Source organism: Gilbertella persicaria (assembly GCF_025201335.1).
Source record: "Gilbertella persicaria strain CBS 190.32 chromosome Unknown B0P05scaffold_6, whole genome shotgun sequence".
NCBI lineage: Eukaryota > Fungi > Mucoromycota > Mucoromycetes > Mucorales > Choanephoraceae > Gilbertella > Gilbertella persicaria.
In genome coordinates, this window is record NW_026251967.1 from 131602 (window position 1) to 150832 (window position 19231).

At 37.5% G+C, this 19231-nt stretch overlaps 9 protein-coding genes across 9 annotated transcripts; 5 read left to right on the forward strand and 4 right to left on the reverse strand.

Annotated features, from left to right (window-relative positions):
- Nucleotides 1-107: 107 nt before the first annotated feature.
- Nucleotides 108-1440, forward strand: B0P05DRAFT_528042 (uncharacterized protein). Its single transcript, XM_051576606.1, has 2 exons — nt 108-430; nt 471-1440. Exons 1-2 carry the CDS (start codon nt 146-148, stop codon nt 1170-1172), a joined length of 987 nt encoding a protein of 328 aa, XP_051438033.1. The 5' UTR covers nt 108-145; the 3' UTR covers nt 1173-1440.
- Nucleotides 1441-2018, reverse strand: B0P05DRAFT_528044 (uncharacterized protein; the record flags this gene model as incomplete). Its single annotated transcript, XM_051576607.1, has 4 exons — nt 1927-2018; nt 1749-1882; nt 1559-1702; nt 1441-1517 (listed from the first exon to the last, which is right to left on the reverse strand). Exons 1-4 carry the CDS (start codon nt 1992-1994, stop codon nt 1444-1446), a joined length of 420 nt encoding a protein of 139 aa, XP_051438034.1. The 5' UTR covers nt 1995-2018.
- Nucleotides 2019-2060: 42 nt separating this feature from the next.
- On the forward strand, nt 2061-2690 carry B0P05DRAFT_584057 (uncharacterized protein; the record flags this gene model as incomplete). Its single annotated transcript, XM_051582307.1, has 1 exon — nt 2061-2690. The coding sequence occupies one exon, from the start codon at nt 2061-2063 to the stop codon at nt 2688-2690; it is 630 nt and encodes a 209-aa protein (XP_051438035.1).
- Nucleotides 2691-2724: 34 nt separating this feature from the next.
- Nucleotides 2725-5253, reverse strand: B0P05DRAFT_584058 (cation transport protein-domain-containing protein; the record flags this gene model as incomplete). Its single annotated transcript, XM_051582308.1, has 4 exons — nt 2725-2915; nt 2963-3386; nt 3433-3554; nt 3603-5253. The coding sequence occupies 4 exons, from the start codon at nt 5251-5253 to the stop codon at nt 2725-2727; spliced, it is 2388 nt and encodes a 795-aa protein (XP_051438036.1).
- Nucleotides 5254-8064: 2811 nt separating this feature from the next.
- B0P05DRAFT_528050 (uncharacterized protein) lies at nt 8065-9299 on the reverse strand. Its single transcript, XM_051576608.1, has one exon. It carries the CDS (start codon nt 9260-9262, stop codon nt 8084-8086), a length of 1179 nt encoding a protein of 392 aa, XP_051438037.1. The 5' UTR covers nt 9263-9299; the 3' UTR covers nt 8065-8083.
- An 809-nt stretch (nt 9300-10108) lies between these two features.
- B0P05DRAFT_528052 (protein phosphatase PP2A regulatory subunit B) lies at nt 10109-11922 on the forward strand. Its single transcript, XM_051576609.1, has 8 exons — nt 10109-10273; nt 10333-10430; nt 10477-10627; nt 10674-10835; nt 10885-10998; nt 11048-11212; nt 11259-11775; nt 11836-11922. Exons 1-8 carry the CDS (start codon nt 10201-10203, stop codon nt 11846-11848), a joined length of 1293 nt encoding a protein of 430 aa, XP_051438038.1. The 5' UTR covers nt 10109-10200; the 3' UTR covers nt 11849-11922.
- Nucleotides 11881-13845, reverse strand: B0P05DRAFT_528061 (kinase-like domain-containing protein). Its single transcript, XM_051576610.1, has 7 exons — nt 13161-13845; nt 12914-13118; nt 12818-12869; nt 12655-12774; nt 12305-12608; nt 12056-12262; nt 11881-12015 (listed from the first exon to the last, which is right to left on the reverse strand). Exons 1-7 carry the CDS (start codon nt 13493-13495, stop codon nt 11931-11933), a joined length of 1308 nt encoding a protein of 435 aa, XP_051438039.1. The 5' UTR covers nt 13496-13845; the 3' UTR covers nt 11881-11930.
- On the forward strand, nt 13796-14802 carry B0P05DRAFT_528063 (uncharacterized protein). The gene has a single exon (XM_051576611.1). It carries the CDS (start codon nt 13800-13802, stop codon nt 14526-14528), a length of 729 nt encoding a protein of 242 aa, XP_051438040.1. The 5' UTR covers nt 13796-13799; the 3' UTR covers nt 14529-14802.
- B0P05DRAFT_528065 (coatomer protein alpha subunit) lies at nt 14803-19043 on the forward strand. Its single transcript, XM_051576612.1, has 7 exons — nt 14803-14953; nt 15007-15059; nt 15114-15255; nt 15302-15643; nt 15688-15903; nt 15946-18725; nt 18775-19043. Exons 2-7 carry the CDS (start codon nt 15042-15044, stop codon nt 18991-18993), a joined length of 3717 nt encoding a protein of 1238 aa, XP_051438041.1. The 5' UTR covers nt 14803-14953; nt 15007-15041; the 3' UTR covers nt 18994-19043.
- Nucleotides 19044-19231: the final 188 nt, after the last annotated feature.

The following is a 19231-nucleotide window of genomic DNA, read 5'->3' on the forward strand; positions in this document are numbered from 1 at the left end:
TTTAGAAAGAACATTTGAGTGATTTTACATTCTGTCCTATGATCAAATCAAATTCTCGAAATGAAACCCAGCTAGGTATACACCTGGTTTATGCTTCAGAAAAAAAGTTTTTTTTTTTTTTCTTAACTCTTTTACGCCTGTCATTATGCTTCCTTGCCTTCAAAAGAGAGGCATTGCCTCTATTGCTAATTTCAAAATACCTCCTTCATCTATACCAGTGCAAAAAAAGACTAATTTACTTGGCATGACATTACACGATCTTGAAAAAGAATTCGAAGGATTACAGCACACAAAGAAATATACACCATTACAGATCTGGCAACACATGTATAAGAGAGGCTATACAGATTTTAACAATATGCCCAATTTATCCAAAGATCTCAAACAAATACTCGATCGTAAATATGAGATCAACTATGGAGAAGTCAAAGTAAGTCTCATCGATACCATCGATTTAATAACATGATCAGTTGGACAAAACAGCGCTTGATCAAACACGCAAGTTTTTGATTGGATTCAATACAAAGCAAGATCCAAAAGCTGTGGTTGAGACAGTCATCATTCCTGAAAAGTCTCGATCAACACTATGCGTTTCTTCTCAAGTGGGCTGTTCCTTGAAATGCAGTTTCTGTCATACAGGCACACAAAAACTTGAGCGAAACTTGACTTCAGCTGAAATTGTAGGACAGTACATGATAGCAGCATCTCAGAGTGGCGATTTTCCTTTCAAAGACAATACACGTAAAACCATCTCCAACATGGTCTTCATGGGACAAGGCGAACCATTGTATAATTGGAAGCATGTCAGCAAAGCTATCCAGATATTAACTGATCCTCAAGGATTGAGTTGGTCTAAGCCCAAGATCACTGTCTCTACCTCAGGTGTAGTCCCTTTGATCCCCAAAATAGCTACCGAACTAGGCGTTTCTTTGGCTATTTCTTTACACGCAACCAACAACGCATTGCGTGATGTACTTGTTCCACTCAACAAGACATTTCCTTTAGAGACAGTATTAGATGCGTGTACAAAATATGCAGAACATATGGGCAATAGAGGAAGAAGAATCACATTTGAATATGTCATGCTGGATCATGTCAATGATTCTTTATCTGATGCAAGAGTCATGGTCAAGCTATTAAAGCAACTACCAGCCCATGTGAACTTAATGTAAGTCACTCTGCATTTGCATAGTTAATCATGTTTTGCAGTCCTTTTAATCCATGGCCTGGAAGTGGTTATCAATCTACCAAAATGGAACACATTGAACGATTTGCTCAAGTGATTGTACAGAATGGTATTCATTGCACCATAAGAAGACCTAGAGGACAAGGTAAACCGGTTAGAGTTGGACGCTTGTTTATTCACGCTCAATATCCCTCTATAGACATCTTGGCAGCATGCGGCCAACTACGTAGTTCAGAAGAAAGAAAGAAAAAGGCTATTTAATGAAATACATCTCCATCACGATAATAATGTTGAGCTCTCTTTTTCTCAAATGCTTCATGACGTTTTCGTTCTAGAGTCGTTAAGTTTAAAAAATCTGTCTAGTGCTGTTACCTTTCTCTTCTTTTTCTTGTTGGTCTATCTTTTTCCATTCTTCTGGTTCTGCGAATCCTACATTCACTGGTTTTTGTGTTACGCTGTCGTCCAGACTAAATTCTTCTGGCTCTTCAGTAGCACCTAAAAGATCTCCAGGCAGTTCTGTATAGATAAGCATGAGAGTCACTGTTATTCACCATCATCCTACCTTCTGGATTTAGCACTTTATCCAAGTTAGTGTCATAGCGAACAAAGGGTGTTTTTGGTTCATCAACTTTCATAAACACTTGTTCGCGTTGTTGCTTTTCGTTTTGCTTTAGTTTATTCTCGTCCCATTTGATCCTTATGAAGACAATGAGTGCGTATGAATAATAGAGTAGTATTACTTGTGAGGTTTTTGTTCTTGTGCATGGTCTTTCTGTAAGATGCTCTTTTGACAAGGTTCTGATGACATGAATAAAATATAAAAAGGGGATTCCTGCAAACATGAAAACTTGTCACGATCTTTTTCTTGTTTTATATGCCCATTACCATCACATTAGCCCTTGGTTATCTGACCATACCATTCATCATTAAGAGTTCGACGCGTGCTTTGACGACAGAGGAAGAAGAAGAAAGCGAACTTGGTACTCCCCGATGGACATTCTCTAATACGATCAGCATCACTTGTTTTGTTCAATCACCACCTACCATCTATCCAACACTCGAGAAGCATGTTATTCAACTTGCCCCTGAAGCAAACACATTTGAACAAGAAACACTAGCGACACTATCCAGTGCATTGCATCAACATGCAAAAAAGCAACATGGTCTTATTACACTAACAGATGATCTATTGGGCATCTTGTCACCTACAGATCAACCCAAGATCTTTGTGCTACAGATAGTGCAATTCAACACAGCGCATGTAGTGAATACCAAGAGCTATGCTTCTACACTTTTACCCGACTTGGAAAGTTCAGCCAAGCCTGTTGAAATTATGGAATTATGTCAGTTATGGCCTAATTCAAGCAGCCAGTTGATAAAGATAGGCTCACACATTTACAAAATGGCATGTTTATATGGTTATTGGGATAATTGGCGTGTATTTGAAGGTATCTGTCATAGACATCAAATAAATCCTGAGCAACTAGTGAATATTCAACGATAAATAATAATAAAAAAAGCAAAAGGGTATATATATATTATAAAGTACAAGAACGGGTGTAAATCAAATGGTCTGAGATGTTGTGTTGAACACCACTACTTGTACCACTATCATTGACAAGTTGGAGTGAAGCAGACGTATTTCTTCTTCTTTCTTCATCTTCTTTTTCTTTTTGAGCAAGTTCATCTGAAGGTAATAGAATGGATCGATCAATAGAAGCAGGCAAACCTGGTATAATGATAAGTGAAAATTGTACGCACTTTTTTTTTTGTTACCTCTGTGTCTTCCTCGATACATAAGAATAATAATCACAAGTTTACTTAGTGTACGATATTGTGCTGATTGTGATGTAGCAGTATTTGGGTATCCCGTAGAAGCACCCACATTACCAAAGGCTGAAACACACTCATAAATCACAGTGGCCATTGTCACAGGAGAAGGAGACATGATAGACTGAGCTTCAAGGGCACAGATACAAAAGACAGCTGTAATGACCCAACAGATATCGCTTGTCAATTGACGTTGGATTTGTGTGATCACAAAGAAATCAGGTCCCTTGAGGAGCTTCTTTGTGTTTTGTGCGATACTCGTCATGGTAGCATGTCGTTTCAGTTTGATAAAAGGCGCTTCTGCTAACTCGTCTTCTGAAAACTTCATCGGTTCTTCATCTTCTCCTCGAAAGATGCCTAGAGCACGCTCCTATGATGCCAAATTAACCAAAGATGAAACACATTGGCTTTTTTACCTGATAAATATTACTGTTTCTCATGGAAATAGCCACGGGATAAACACTGATGTACATAGCTACAATATAAACAAGTTGAGCAGCAGGGTTAATGTCTGCTAGACTCACAACAGAAAAACCAGCTAACCATATCATGAGTAAATGTGCCAACATACCCTATGCTTGCTTACCATTCCGTGTAGCCACAGATTGAAACAATGCATCTAAGAATCTAGCACCCCAACTGATATCTGCCAAGACAGGGAGCCAATAGTTCAAACTAATAAAGCATATCAGTTCGAATAAAGTAATTGCCACCAACACAATCAAAAGCCACCATGTCTGAGTCGAGGGAAATAAGGTAGTATAACAACGACGAGGATGATCTAAAAGATACCGAAATGTTTCACGACGCAAGATACTTCTCTTAGGTGTCAACACATAGCAGATCCAGATAATAAATCGCAAGAAAATAGCAAAAGCTGTATTGCCTGCCAAAATAAGTACGATGGCTAACAATAAAGGTGCAGGTGCAGTTTTGAAAGGCACCAAACTTGCATCTAAATGATTTAATCCCAAGTTGGTAAATGAAGACAGACTCATAAAGAATGAGAAGAACCATGGATCCACAGGCCCATTGGTATTGGACGTCTCCAAGACCTGTTGTCCATATATTGAAGCTGCAAAATAAATACGGAAAAAGAAGCCAAACAAGATGATAAAGCCAATAAAGTAAGCAGGTACAATCCATGCCAGCATTTCTAACGCACGGTATTCAATACCACCCATACGATATTTTTCTTCTCTTGTCAGATCTGACTTGGATGAGGGTTGTCGCATGATTTCATATTCCGAGTTTGTGCGATGCAAAGGTAAGTGCTCCATATCTTCATGACGATTTTGTAACAATTTTCGACGCTCTCTTTCACGAAGGACATTGGTATCTTCTCTAAATGTGATTTGTTGGTTTGTGGTCGCATTATTGCTTGTGTTGTCTGGTAAAGAAGGTTTCATAGACGTAGGGCTTTCTATATATAACATAGACTTTTCGTCTTGTTGTTTTGACTGTTGTTCATATGATGATGACGAAAAAGTAACAGACAAATCGTTGCATGAACTATTATTATTTGATTCTATATCAAAAGGGTGTGTACCCATACGATCAAAAGTTTCTTTTCTGCCCACTTCTGCTTCTTTGTCTTCTTGCTCTTCTTCTTCTTGAGTGGGTTGAAAAGAATGAAATCCTTTCACGTTTTGACCGTCATTATTGAAGTTAGGGTACACGATTCTTGTATCATGAGAATCTTTTCTAGTTCTAGGGTTATTTGATCGAATTGAAAGGATGGATAGACGACGTTTAATTGGACCTATGATGGTCTTGGTTGCTTTTATAGAGATACTAGCGTTGTCATTCAATGCTTTTTGTTGTTCTAGTTCTTGTTCTCTTTGTTTTTGCTGTTTATACATTTCTTTTCTTCTCTTGTTTTCTTCCAACACATATTCAAATCGTTTAGAGAAATAGTATCGACGGACCATCACCACAAAAAATGAAATAGTGACATGTGAGCCTAGAAAGCAAACAAGGTACATGACAATCATTTGGTATGTCGTCACTTCAGACATGGGAATTGTGTTGAGTCCAGTGTTAGTGGTGGCTGTTACTGCCATAAACAGAGCATCAATATAGGCCCAATCAGTGCCTGGTTCAATATAAAACAGTCCCGAAACAACAAAAATCATGACAAGAATGTACAGATAATGAAGTTCAAGGAAATGAACCCGGGTATCCCAAAATTGATATATCCATTCGCCGAATTGATTCAGCTTATCTCGCAGTGACATGTAAAGCAATAGAGAAATGAGAAAAAAGGAAATGAAAAGAAGAAAAAAAATTAATGGGTCAAATTCGGATTTTATATGTTACTTGTCAGATTCAATGTCCGTTTTTTTCTCTTTCGTACAGAATTTATACCTATGATTGGAACAGGTTAAGTTTGAATCAAGATGAACCAACGGTTTGGTCACAACTGTGAAGATAAATAGAAAAGAGGCTGCCAGTATGTATTCTAGATTGCTATTAGTTGTCTAACAGAAAAAAGGGAGGTGTAAACGTCTAGAACAATACTGAGATTTCTTGATAGGTCAACAGAATGCAAAAAGGAAAAGTTAGAAGCAGATGGAAAGAGTTCTCCTTATTTAGTGGTTTGTGATATGTTTCCCTTTTTTTTCTGCAAAAAAAAAAAAGTTTTGAATTGAGGCATTTTTGTTATAATGTCTGGACCTTTTTAAGGAAATCGTTTGAGTTTTGTGAGATGCTCAGAGGCCATTTTTTTTTTTTTTTTGCTTTCACAAGATTGTAAGAACACAGAAATCTGCTTCCGATAAAATCAGTAGCAAACTTTGAGAGCTCTTCAGTAGATTAACTTTTACTACATTTTTGAGTTTGGAGTCTAGAAACTCCGTAACACCATTTATCTTGGTATTCCATGAGTAATATTTACTCTTTTGGCTATCGTTGAAACATTCAACAGTGTTAGCCTTAATATTATTGAAATATTTGTTACTTTTATTCAAAATGAATGTGCAAATCAAGATAACAACTTGACCTCAATTTAAGTAGTCAGAAAATCACTCCACCCATTTCAAAAAGTATATGATATTCATTTCGAAAGGGCTGCAGTTCTAAGCATTTGAAGAAAAAAGATGAATTAAGTTTATTTTCTTTTTCAGCTGCAAAGTGTCATTGATTTCATTAGATCGTACAAATGAGCTTGCACCCCTTGAAATGGATACATGTCTTCTATTAAAAAAGCTTAAAAGTTATTTTAATGCATTGACTAGAACAATAATGCGGTCAAACCTATCAAAAGCACAAGCAAATATACAGAATTGCATAATTTTACAAAAGGGTTGTAAAGACTGCTTGTGCACTATTAAGCTTACAGAATGCCTACAAAACATGTTTAATAACATCCGTAGTACTTTTGGAGTCGATTTGGACCGAAAAAAGCGACATGTAGAATTTGACCAAAATGACTATTCGACCAAAGGGTACTACTCATGAAAAAGCTCGTTTGACAACCTTCAATCTTCTTTTGAGCACTACAAGACGAAAAATAGAGATATCAACATGCTTAAATACTCAAAATGTGCGTCAGAGGCTCTAGTTCTTGTTGATTGTGTTTGTTTAACAGTTGTACTGCACAAATGATGAGATATGGGCAAAAAACCTCGCAGGCATCTTTGCAGATTATCTCAATATTTTAGCAGCAAAGTTGCTGTGTTTTTATATCAACAAATTTGAAACAAAAAGTTCTACAACTTTTTTCACTACACCAAAGCCCAATAACTGCGTCTTTATGCAGTTTTCAGCAAAAGCTCGGTTTTTGATGCAGTGGTACGAAGAACTGGAGTTGACTTCCATTTCAATCTTCGCAACCTGCCATCTGGTATGTTCTATGTCCATTTGTTCCCACATTTGTATTATAAAATGTCTATATTTCTACTTTCCTATGTTCTCTGACACGCAAAATAACATAGGATCCTTTTGAAAGTCCATAGATAGCACACTGTATATGACATCTAGAGCAAAAACGCTCAAAGCACAGCTTAAATATGCTAATCTTTGATGGCCCATTACTCAACAAGACTATCAAAGTAGTCTATTGTTTCATTTAAAGCATGTTCTTTCAATCCCAGGAATCGAATGGTACCACTAGTTTGACTGTTTTATGGAATTTATTTTTTGAATAATGGGGTATTCCATCTTAGTTATGCGCACTGACAGTCCAAGTCCAAATATTCCCAACGCTGAAAGGTTACTATCTTTCCTTAGCACCTTCTTCTCACTTGTGGGGAGGGAGGGGAATCTATCGGATAGTAATAAGTTTAACCCTATTCGTGGTACCTTGGTAGTCTCATTTCTTTGTGTATGTGGCTATTAGGGTATTGCAGCAGTCTTGGTCGTTTGCTACTGTGATAGTGCTAGAAAGCGGTAGTGAAGGTTACTGGGATTGATAGTCATTCGCCTTTTCTTTTGTGAATGCCCTTTAGAGGGGCTTATTTTAGTCTGATGGTTAGAGTAGTCTTTCTAAAGTTAAGCTTCACTTTTGAAGGGGTACCTGTCTATTCGCGGCAAGCTCTATTCATTTAGGGTCGACTATCGGACAGAATAATAGCTTTTTATATATAGTGTTCATCCATTCATTCGTTTGAGTGGATCATCTATTGAAAATGATAGGCATTCCATTTTTTTTGATAGTGTGAATACTATAGTGTGGGGGTTTGGGGGGCTTTGTGCGTACATGCACCATCTTTTTGGGAGCTCAATTAAAACTGGTTTAGGTCCTAGTTCCTGGAAACAAATACTCACAGTATTTGGCTAAATTACCAGTTTCTTTTTATCTTTTTATTCGATAAAGTATATACTTATATTTAAAGTAATTACGTGTTCTTTTCGCCTTTCATTTGTTACATAGTACTAATGACAGAAGTATCAAATCAGCGGTCACAAGTCTTGTACATAAAGTTCCCTTTCAATTTGAACTTTTTGTCATAATCTATAAACGAAAAAAATAGTCCAAAAGACATGAATTGAAATAATAATGATTCGGACTTTTCTCATAATTGCAAACTCGATACTAGATGTTAAGAGGGGTATTAAGTAACCATTTTATTTTTTGAGCACATCATAACATGATTGATTTAATGCACTTGGCTGTACTTCTTCTAATATATTCACAAGTCTTTGAGCAGCTTCTCTGTCTTTTCTAGCAATGCATGCTTCTAATATTCTACAAATTATTCTTGCATCCAATTTGTATCCTTCTCCTAGCAAATCATACACAAGTGACAACGCAGACGGCAATTGTCTCCAGTGTGCAAATCCAACAATGACCTTATTCATTTCTACTGTTTCCTTTTCATTCAGCCTTTGTTTTCTCGATTTCAAATCCAAATAGATTTGTTCTGCCACTGCCAATTGAAAGTTTTTTCTAAAGTATTTCAGCAGTTGATGTATCATTGGATGTGGTATCTCTTCTTTTGCTGTAAACAAAAGTGCTTGCCATAACCTCTTGACAGTCTCAAATGTGTCCCAATTCGGCTGTAGTGAAGTATAGAATTGGATGAATGATGCATAAATAGAATAATCGGCCACAATTTGATCCTGTAGCATAAAAGCAAAAATACGGCTGGCTGATTTCTGATCTCGAAGCGATAAATAGGTACGGATCAACAAATGATAGCTTGAAGGAATGGCCAATTTTCGCTTTCTTGCCAGCTCTAACACGTATTCTGCATCTTCATATCGTTTTGCGTTGATGCAGCCTGTGATGACACTATGCCAGCACTCGATATCCAATTCGTGCTCGTATAGATCTAGCATTTTGATGAACATGGTCTTTAGGTTTGGATGACCATAGTGGGCTATACTCTGCAGAATTTTTTTCAGTTTGACTTGAGGTCGTTTTCTCTTTTTGTTTCTTTGCAGATTCAGGTATTCGTAGAACCAGGATTCCATGCGATCGTTTTGTTCTCGGTTGCGATGGCGTTGCCATGACAGTCCCATCACTAAATGGAGATATGTTTGGTGATTGGGTTGGACACCATGTTGTTTCATGTCGTCTAATACGGCCTCTGCTTTTATTTGGGCTTCTTTTGTCTTGAACATTTTGACGTGTGCTCGTAATTTTTGGTGATAGTCATAGAGTTTAGGGGTTGTTTCTTGTGATTTGACGTGCTCGACAAGAGTAGAAGAGAATCGTCTTGGTTGTATTGAAGGCTTTGTGGAGGCTATAAACAATCTAAGCACATTATGACAGGCAAACCTGTTGCCACAATGACTACTCATATGTGGGGGTATTTTTGTTATGTAATGTAAGAAGGATTTAAAAAAACTTTTTTAGGCAGTAAACACCCCCCTTCAATGTTCATAAAGGGGCTGTCTTTGAATTTATTTTTTCTCTTTTGGAGATGTTACACTAAATCAACTCGACTTTGAGCGATACGTGCTGACATCACTTCTATTGCCGATATACGGACTTGCATTCTCTTTCTCTCTTTTTTTTTCTTATTCATAATTCAACTGAGCAAACATCAAGAAAAAGAAAAAAGAAATGTATTATGCAAAATGATTTTTTGAACCTAAAAGCTACTGTTCTAACGAATGGGTTGATGGCGAAAAATTCAATTTTATGTGTGTATGTGTTACTAGCATGTTGGCCAAAGAAGGTCAAATTCTTTTTGTCTTTTTAAATCCTTGGTCTTCCTCAGCTAACATGTTGAATTTACAAGCATATCATATTCTTATCTCAAGCAGAAAAGTATATCATTCTATTTTGATTATACTTATCAACCTTATTATACAATAAAATAACTGAACAAAATGCGAAAAGCAAAAATGAATCATTTCTTCTTTTGTATTGAAATAAAATTATTTCGTAATGAATTAGCAGGAAAGTTTATTTAATTTTGGTACCAATTCTTTTTTTATACTTCATTGAGTGACCTAGCGATTTTCGAAAATAGTTTAAAAAGCTAGAAAGGAACTATCTCTCGAAAAAGGAAGACATCAAGTGCAAGCTAACTAAAGCCATTCTCTCGGTTAGAAAGTGCGGCTTATATGAGTCAATGTGGTCCTCCTTTTTTTATAATCCTATTTATTAAAAGGCGGAGTAGGTGGACACAACAGAATGCGAATTTGAAAAAAAAAACATATTTTTTTTTCGTTCTCCTCTCTCTATCTCTCTCTCTCTTTTTCACTTTTTTTTCTTCTTTTTTTTTACGACTATGGCAGAAGAACATAACTGGAAGTTTGCACAGTGTTTTGGTGACAAGGGGGACTCTGACGATATCACTGACGGTAAGATAAAAATAAAAAAGACTATATATATACGATTTATTCACCAAAATGATTGCTAGCTGATATTATCTCCACTGTTGAATTTGATCAAACTGGTGACTATCTTGCCACTGGTGATAAAGGTGGACGCGTTGTCTTGTTTGAAAGAAACGAAACTGTAAGGTAAATATGCATTTATCACACAATACTGAGTGTTTGAATAGAAAAAAAACTGTGAATATCGCTTTTATACCGAGTTTCAATCCCATGAAGCAGAATTTGATTACTTAAAGAGTTTGGAAATTGAAGAAAAGATCAACAAGATCAAATGGTACAAAAGACAAAATTCAGCTCATTTCTTGTTATCCACTAATGGTATACATTATCATGTTAAATGTTATACATCTGCTAATTTGGTTAGATAAAACAATCAAACTTTGGAAAGTGTTTGACAAGTCTTTGAAATTAGTGGCTGAAGACAATCTCAGTCCTAATGATAGTCCTGTCAACACGCTTCGTTTACCTCGATTGACACATCATGATACCATTGTTGCTGCTGTTCCTAGGAGAGTCTATGCAAATGGTAATAAATATACACGTACAGAATGACATACTTACGTCGTTTAACTTAGCTCATACTTATCATATCAATTCTATATCCATCAACTCGGATCATGAAACCTATATTTCTGCTGATGACCTAAGAATCAACCTTTGGAATTTGGATGTCTCTAACCAGAGTTTCAGTAAGTCGTGAAATAAGCGTATGATGAGTATCAGCTAACACTTGTCCAGACATTGTTGATATTAAGCCTGCTAATATGGAAGAGTTGACTGAAGTTATTACAGCTGCTGAATTCCACCCTCAGCAATGTAATATGTTTATGTACAGTTCGAGCAAGGGCACAATCAAGTTGAGTGACATGAGAGAATCTGCATTATGTGACCGTCATGCTAAAGGTAACGTCAGAGTGTAAAGAACAAAGACACTTATATGTCAAATTAGTGTTCGAGGAAGCTGAAGACCCTGCTCATCGCTCTTTCTTTTCTGAAATCATTTCTTCTGTCTCTGATATCAGCTTTAGTCATGATGGTAGATACATTCTTTCTCGAGACTACCTTACTCTCAAGATTTGGGATATCAACATGGACAACAAACCTGTACAGACCATCAATATTCATGATCAATTGAGAGCTAGATTATGTGATTTGTATGAAAACGACTGTATCTTTGACAAGTTTGAATGTACTTTTAGTGGTGATGATAGTCATGTCATGACAGGTTCTTATAACAACACATTCCACCTGTATGATCGCGAAGGTAAATCAAACATTACACTTCAAGCAGATAAGAGTGCTTTCAGATCCAAACGTCTTGGTGGCTCAAAGAACAAGATGATGGCAAGAAACCCTGCACCTAATGCGGATAACATGGACTTTAACAAAAAGATTTTACATTCTTCATGGCATCCTCGAGAAAATACAATTGCCATTGCTGCTACCAACAATTTGTTTATTTTCACGTAAGTTCATAAGCATAATTTGCACAACAGACTCATCTCTTTTTTTTTTTTTTGTTTTAGTGGCGAACAATAACAATCATACTACTAATAAAAAAGACCTCATTTTACATATATATATATATATATATATATATATATACATACATGGTACTTCTTTATCGTCTTTTCTTGAATGAAGTATGATCTTTTTCTTCATTAAGTGCTCGCTTTTTACGCTCTTCTTCATGAGCTCGTCGTTTGCTAATAGGGTTAGATGTCTGTTGATTGAATTGTGTCTTACCTTTCTCTTTCGGCTAATTGGTTGCGAACTTCGGGATAGGTAGGCAAAAGAGATGGATCTTGAGCTCTAGGTGTTTCTTGGAAATAAGGATGTACTAATGCCTGCTTTACATTCAATCTAGACTTGGGATTGTAAGTAAGCAACCCGGCAAACAAACTGAGTGTCTGTTCACTCCATCGAGGAAATACTTCTTTTATGTTGCTATAACTGCATTATCATGAGACGTTGTTCTTGCTTTTGGTTGCCTACCTTTGTTTTGGCATCACAAGTACTTTGGCAGAAGGCAATTTATTGAATCCTGGCCAGATAGTCTCATTAGGTGCTCCTAATAACTTGACAATTAAATCAAGTTGTGCTTGTTCTGTGTTTCCTGGTAATAAAGGTTTGTGCTGCATGAGTTCACCCATGATACATCCTGCAGACCATAAATCGACAGCTGTTGTATAGTTGGTATCTCCAAATAACACTTCAGGTGCTCTGTACCATAAAGTAACAACATTGGGTGTCATTGGTTTACCAGGTAAACTCAATGTTCTTGCCAAACCAAAATCAGCTAGAATACGTTAGATTTCTTTCATATTCTTTTCAGATTACTATACCAATCTTTAATAAACCAGTAGAAGTAAGCAACAAATTAGACATTTTCAAATCTCTATGAATAATCGAATGACTATGGCAATACTCTAATCCTCGAAGTAACTGAAGCATCAAACATTTAACTAAAAGAATTGAGCTTCTTTATCTGCTTATGAACATACTTACTCTCGGATGCTGTATACGGTGTTGTTACCATGTCCAATAAACTGCCCAAATCCTAGGCGAATTAGCCTACAGCACTCTCAAGCCATATTGACTTACTTGCTCACAGTATTCCATGACTAGAAATATAGATTCTAATCGTGGTCCTACAGCTACATCTGTCACATTGACAATATTCTGATGCTTCATTCGTTTCAGAATACTGATCTCTCTCAGACTGGAGACTGGCATACCGTCTGTTTCTCTTTCCATGCGGATCTTTTTCAATGCTACAATCTGTTTTGTTCTAGAGTCCTTGACACGACTAATGTATGTTAGTGTATGTCTGAGTGAGTGCAGATCTTACTAGACAACACCATAAGTGCCTTCCCCTACTCTATTGAGTTTCTGAAAATCTTCTACGTCTCTACAGTTGCCAAAGAAAGGAGCTTCTATACAATCTAAATGTTTTCCTTTCACAGTAGTGAGTTTTATATGACGGGTTGGTATAGCAGCTGGAGGGGGTGGAGGGGGTGCGTTAGCCATAGTAAGACTGAAAAGAGAAACAAGGAATGTACGGTACTTGAATTCAACATGACTGTAACACACTCTAAAGTAAGAAGGGAGGAGGAGAGGATTGACAGATCTAAGCCTCAGTTTCCATATAAAGTGTCGAATGTTGGCCTTTGTACGCACGGGCATACCTCCTTCCTATTTTCTCCTTGTTTCCAACCATAAAATGATTACGTATGTTTTATTGTGCGCACAAGCCATTATTTATTTTATAACTATAGCAACTACTTCATGCCGATTCCCGAATGATTTGTCATACAGAAAATCATGATTTAAAAAAGGCTTATGATTGTGTATTTTCTAGCTTATTTGAACAAGAAAGTGAGTGGGAAAAAGGGAATTCTAACTGGTGTAACAAAACTATTTTTTTTCCTTTGTCCAAAATAAACAACATCCTCCTTTTTCTTTTTCTTTTTTTCTTTTCTTCTTCAAGATGGACTTGTTATCATTACCAGACCAAATCCTGACTTGTATCACTTTAAATCTTCAATTGAAAGACCTGCTTGCCCTTGGAGATGTTCATTCTCGTTTACGCGAACTAGTTTACAAGAATCCCGAGATATGGACCAGTGACTTGCTGTTTCCAGTCCAAGACCCCAATATCACAGACAAGTTTATCAAAACAATTGTACCGCGCATTACTCGGCATTACGGTATTCTGGATCTCAAGATGATCTGCTTGCCTCTGAGTTGGAAAGGCTACCTGATGATATTTGATCAATTTGCGCATTCCGTCAAACATATTGAGATACAGGCAACCACAAGGAGTTTGGCTGCATTGGCACATCATCTGTCTGTCTTTGCCGGTAATTTAACACTATTGCAACGCACAAACAAGATTCCAATTACTTTTCGACAATATGCTTTGGATGAAGACGATGACTATGCATTAGGCGATAACTTGTTACACAATCTGAAAGATCAATTCAAACATACAAAACTCGATGATCCTCCTTTTGAAAGACTTGAAAAGTTTCAAGTGAGTCTAGTTGATCAAGAATCATCTCATCTTGTTCAACAATTACATGTCTTGACATGTTTCCTATCAGGAAGACCTGTAGGGGAATCTAATAAACGAATGAGAGAAGATTATCCTTTTTGTTCTAACAAGCATATCAGACATGAGACTCATTCTCAAGCACCACATTACTTATACCAATAAAATAAAAGCTTTCTTCTTTGGTCTTGAGAAAGAGCATTTACTTATATTATGAAACCATTGAAGGCAGATAACTGTAAAATAGAGTCTGTAGCATATATAGTGTGGCCCTAAATGAACTTACTCTATTGTTTATGACATGAAATAAAAATCTGCTTGACACGTCATGAAGCAGTATGATTGGGCAACGTATGGAAAAGCCCTTTGGTCTATTTAAACACCGCACCATTTCATTAAACAGCAACCTGCAACACAAGAAAGGTTCATCTCTTGCTCTTCTTTTTCTTTTCTCTTCACAGAACTTCATTTGCTTTTGTCTTGTTCAATACTGTTTGTGTCTAACATACAAAACAATAAAAAACGACATATTACTGACTCAATAGTGTAAATAGGTACAAGATTTACAAGTCAACTTTTTTCTTTTCAGGGTAATAGGTTTATATGACCCAACGCGTACTCGATGACTAACTATGTTGTTTAGTTTATATAAAAGAGAGAGAAAAAGCTATTTTCAACATGCAGATGCTCACCAAGGTAATGATTATTGATGTTTTATTTCTCATCTTGTAACTCGAGATGAAACTTTAGTTTGAGTCAAAAAGTAATCGCGTCAAAGGTGTTGCTTTCCATCCCAAGCGCCCTTGGATTCTTGCTTCCTTACATAATGGCTGTATTCAGTTATGGGACTATCGTATGGGTACTTTGTTAGAACGCTTTGAAGAACATGATGGTAAGTCTTGTATTGTCGATATGACTAGCTCACTTTTACTTGTTAGGTCCTGTAAGAGGCATTAGTTTTCACCCTACTCAGCCTTTATTTGTTAGTGGAGGTGATGATTACAAGATCAAAGTATGGAATTATAAGACCCGTCGTTGTTTATTCACCTTGAATGGCCATTTGGACTATGTCCGTACTGTCTTTTTCCACCACGAATTACCTTGGATCATTTCAGCTTCCGATGATCAAACCATTCGTATCTGGAACTGGCAATCCAGAGCCTGTATTGCTATCTTGACAGGCCATAATCACTATGTGATGTGTGCTCAATTTCACCCCAAGACAGATTTGATTGTCTCTGCCTCTATGGATCAAACAGTCCGTGTATGGGATATTACGGGTAAAGTAAACCATGAATCTTAGATGTGTGTACTTATAAGGCAGGTTTGCGCAAGAAATCTCAAGCACCTACAGCAATGACAATGGAAGACATGGGCAGACCTGGTCCTGGTGGCGATTTGTTCGGTATGACGGATGTCATGGTGAAATATGTCTTGGAGGGCCATGACCATGGTGTCAACTGGGCTTCTTTTCACCCTACTCTTCCTTTGATTATCTCTGCCGGCGATGATCGTCAAGTGAAGCTTTGGAGAATGAATGGTAAGGACTCTTTGTTCAAGATAGATATTGACTGTCATATAGACACCAAGGCTTGGGAAGTAGACAGTTGTCGTGGCCATTATAATAATGTGTCCAGTGCTATTTTCCATCCTCGTCAAGACTTGATCTTGTCTGACAGTGAGGATAAGACGATTCGTGTCTGGGATTTAACGAAGCGTACGGCTGTGGCCACATTCAGAAGAGATCATGATCGTTTCTGGGTATTAACATCTCACCCTGAATTGAACTTGTTTGCTGCTGGTCATGATTCTGGTTTGATTGTCTTTAAGCTTGAGCGTGAGCGTCCTGCATTCCAAGTACATAACAACGAACTTTACTACATCAAGAACAGTATTTTACATATTCATGATTTTCCTAGCACTGCTGACCAAGAAGTCATGTCTGTCCGTAAATTGGGCTCTCAGTTTGTCGCACCTCGTACATTATCTTACAATCCTGCTGAAAGAGCCATTTTGTTAACGAGTCCTTATGAAGGAGGTACTTATGAATTGTACCGTTTGCCTAAGAGTTTGGGTGGTACATTACAAGAACCCTCAGATGATGCCATGAAGGGCGCTGGTCATGCTGCCTTGTTTATTGCCCGTAATCGTTTTGCAGTCTTTGACAAGACAAACCAGACTATTCAAATCCGTGATCTTTCTAACAAAGAGACCAAATCCTTCAAAACACCCGGTCAAGTCACTGATATCTTTTATGCTGGTCCTGGCTCTCTTTTGATGGCTACACCTACGTCTGTCATCTTGTTTGATATTCAACAACGCAGAGTGATTTCTGAATTGGCTGCTTCTTCTGTCAAATATGTTGTTTGGTCTACAGATATGTCTATGATTGCACTCTTGAGCAAACACACCATCACCATTGCTGACAAAGAATTGAAGCAAACAAGTCAAATTCATGAAACCATTCGTATCAAGAGTGCTACTTGGGATGATCAAGGTGTCTTGATCTACTGTACTTTGAACCATATCAAATACGCTCTTCCTCAAGGCGATAATGGTATTGTTCGTACCTTGGATCAGCCTATCTACTTGACCCGTATCAAGGGTAAGAAGTTGTATGCTTTGGATCGCGATGGCAAGGTGCGCGAGATTGTCATTGACCCTACTGAATACCGCTTCAAGTTGGCTCTTATCAAGAAACAATACGAAGAAGTACTTCATATCATTCGTACTTCCAATTTGGTGGGTCAATCCATCATTGCCTATCTTCAAAAGAAGGGTTATCCTGAAATTGCTTTACACTTTGTCCGTGACGATAAGACTCGTTTTGAACTTGCTTTAGAATGTGGTAATTTGGATGTTGCTCTCGAGACTGCCAAATCCATGAACAAGCCTGATTACTGGTCTAAACTTGGTGCTGAAGCCTTGCGCCACGGTAACTATAAGATTGTCGAATTAGCTTATCAACGTACCAAGAAGATGGACAAGCTTTCTTTCTTGTATCTCTTGGAGGGTAATGAAACCAACTTGCGCAAGATGTTGGAAATTGCTCAACTTCAAAAGGATCCTTTGATGCGCTTCCAAAACGCTGTCTATCTGGGTGATGTTCAAGAACGCATTCAGTTACTTAAGGATGTAGGTCAATTACCCTTGGCTTACATGACAGCCAAGACACATGGCTTAGAAGAAGAGGCTGCTGCTATTTTGGCTGCTGCTGGTAAGACTGAAGATGAAATTGAATTGCCCTCTGTTGCAGAACAATTGCCTCCTACACCTAAACCTGTGACTCAAGTTCAAGACAGTAACTGGCCATTATTGACTGTTTCCAAGAGTTTCTTTGAAGGTGCTTTTATTCATGCTCAACAACAACAGCAACAGCAACAGCAACAAGGCGTTGCTATCAGTGCGCCTAGTTTCTCTTATGATGATCAAATCGACAACATTGAAGATGCTGCTGGTGATTGGGGAGACGATGATGATGATCTCGGTATTTCTTCTCACAAGACCAACAATAACCGTGCCTTATTAGCTACTGGTGGCGATGATGATGAAGATCACGATGATTTGAATGGTGATGGTGGTTGGGATGACGATGACGATATCAAGGCTGAACTCGATGCTGAAATGGGCAATGTGGCTGCTAAAGAAACAGCTGAATTTGTTGCTCCTACTGAAGGTGTGAGTGAAAATGCTTTGTGGGCTCAAAACTCATCAATTGCTGCTGACCATATCGCTGCTGGTGCCTTTGAAAGTGCCATGCAAATCTTGAATCGTCAAAAGGGCATTGTCAAATTCGAGCCTCTTAAGCCTCACTTTATGGCTATTTACCAAGCTGCTCATGTATCTGTAGCTGGTGTGGCCAACATGCCCAGTGTCCAGTTCAATTTGCGTCGTCAACCTGAATCTTCTAGTCCTCGTCACAGCTTACCTGTTACTGTATACAACTTCCAAACCATTGTGACTACACAACTTCAATTGGCTTACCGTCTATTCACTTCTGGCAAATTAGTTGCTGCTGCACAACAATTCAAATTGCTATTGCACTCTGTCTTGTTCACTGTGACAGCCAATGAAAACGAAGCCAATGAATTGGTTCAATTGGTCAATATCTGCCGTGAATATCTGTTGGGTCTATCCATGGAACAAATGCGTCGTTCTGTTACAGGTCAAACACCTGAGGATATGAAGCGTGCTTTAGAATTAGCTGCTTATTTTGCACACTGTCAATTACAAACACCACATATGCAATTGGCTTTGCGTCAAGCAACAAAACAAGCTTTTAGAGCTAAGAACTTTAGCACAGCATCACAATTTGCATCTAGATTACTCGAACTTGCACCTCCCAGAGCTGTTGCTGATGAGGTAAGATATGATAAAGGTACCGATCTTCTTATTTACTTTTATTTTTTAGGCACGTAAAATTCAATCTGTTTGTGAACGTACTTTACAAGATGAATTGGCATTTGATTATGATCAATACAATCCATTTGATGTTTGTGCCTCAAGCTTCAAGCCTATTTATCGAGGTTCACCAAAGGTGGAATGCTGTTATTGTAAAGCATCCTTTAAGCCTGAATTTGAAGGAAAGGCTTGTACTATTTGTGAAGTTGCCAAGATTGGAACAAAGTAAAAAGAAAATATATATTGAATAACCACTATAATAAACTTGATTTGTATCAACATGTTGTCTCTTTTAAGGTTTGTACCACATTACGATGGTATAAACTATTTGATGTGAATGATTAAGGTTCTTTGGGATTCTGTGAACAAACAGCCTGCCAGCTGCATTTAAACAATTTTAAAGTCAAATGTAAGCAGGTAGTTACAAATTCATCAGATAGTAAAAGCATTATCTAAAAGAGTGTTGT

Excerpts from the sequence above, each read along its gene's own strand:
- B0P05DRAFT_528042 (XM_051576606.1), top strand. The coding sequence starts at position 146 with ATGCTTCCTTGCCTTCAAAAGAGAGGCATTGCCTCTATTGCTAATTTC. Across the intron at positions 431-470 it reads TCAACTATGGAGAAGTCAAA|TTGGACAAAACAGCGCTTGA; the intron begins GTAAGTCTCATC and ends TAACATGATCAG.
- B0P05DRAFT_528050 (XM_051576608.1), bottom strand. The coding sequence starts at position 9,262 with ATGAGTAGTCATTGTGGCAACAGGTTTGCCTGTCATAATGTGCTTAGA.
- B0P05DRAFT_528052 (XM_051576609.1), top strand. The coding sequence starts at position 10,201 with ATGGCAGAAGAACATAACTGGAAGTTTGCACAGTGTTTTGGTGACAAG. Across the intron at positions 10,431-10,476 it reads TGTTTGAAAGAAACGAAACT|AAAAAAAACTGTGAATATCG; the intron begins GTAAGGTAAATA and ends GTGTTTGAATAG. Across the intron at positions 10,836-10,884 it reads TAGGAGAGTCTATGCAAATG|CTCATACTTATCATATCAAT; the intron begins GTAATAAATATA and ends CGTTTAACTTAG.
- B0P05DRAFT_528061 (XM_051576610.1), bottom strand. The coding sequence starts at position 13,495 with ATGCCCGTGCGTACAAAGGCCAACATTCGACACTTTATATGGAAACTG. Across the intron at positions 12,870-12,913 it reads TCATGGAATACTGTGAGCAA|GATTTGGGCAGTTTATTGGA; the intron begins GTAAGTCAATAT and ends TAATTCGCCTAG. Across the intron at positions 12,609-12,654 it reads TACTGGTTTATTAAAGATTG|CTGATTTTGGTTTGGCAAGA; the intron begins GTATAGTAATCT and ends AACGTATTCTAG.
- B0P05DRAFT_528063 (XM_051576611.1), top strand. The coding sequence starts at position 13,800 with ATGGACTTGTTATCATTACCAGACCAAATCCTGACTTGTATCACTTTA.
- B0P05DRAFT_528065 (XM_051576612.1), top strand. Across the intron at positions 15,256-15,301 it reads ACGCTTTGAAGAACATGATG|GTCCTGTAAGAGGCATTAGT; the intron begins GTAAGTCTTGTA and ends TTTACTTGTTAG. Across the intron at positions 15,904-15,945 it reads GAAGCTTTGGAGAATGAATG|ACACCAAGGCTTGGGAAGTA; the intron begins GTAAGGACTCTT and ends ACTGTCATATAG.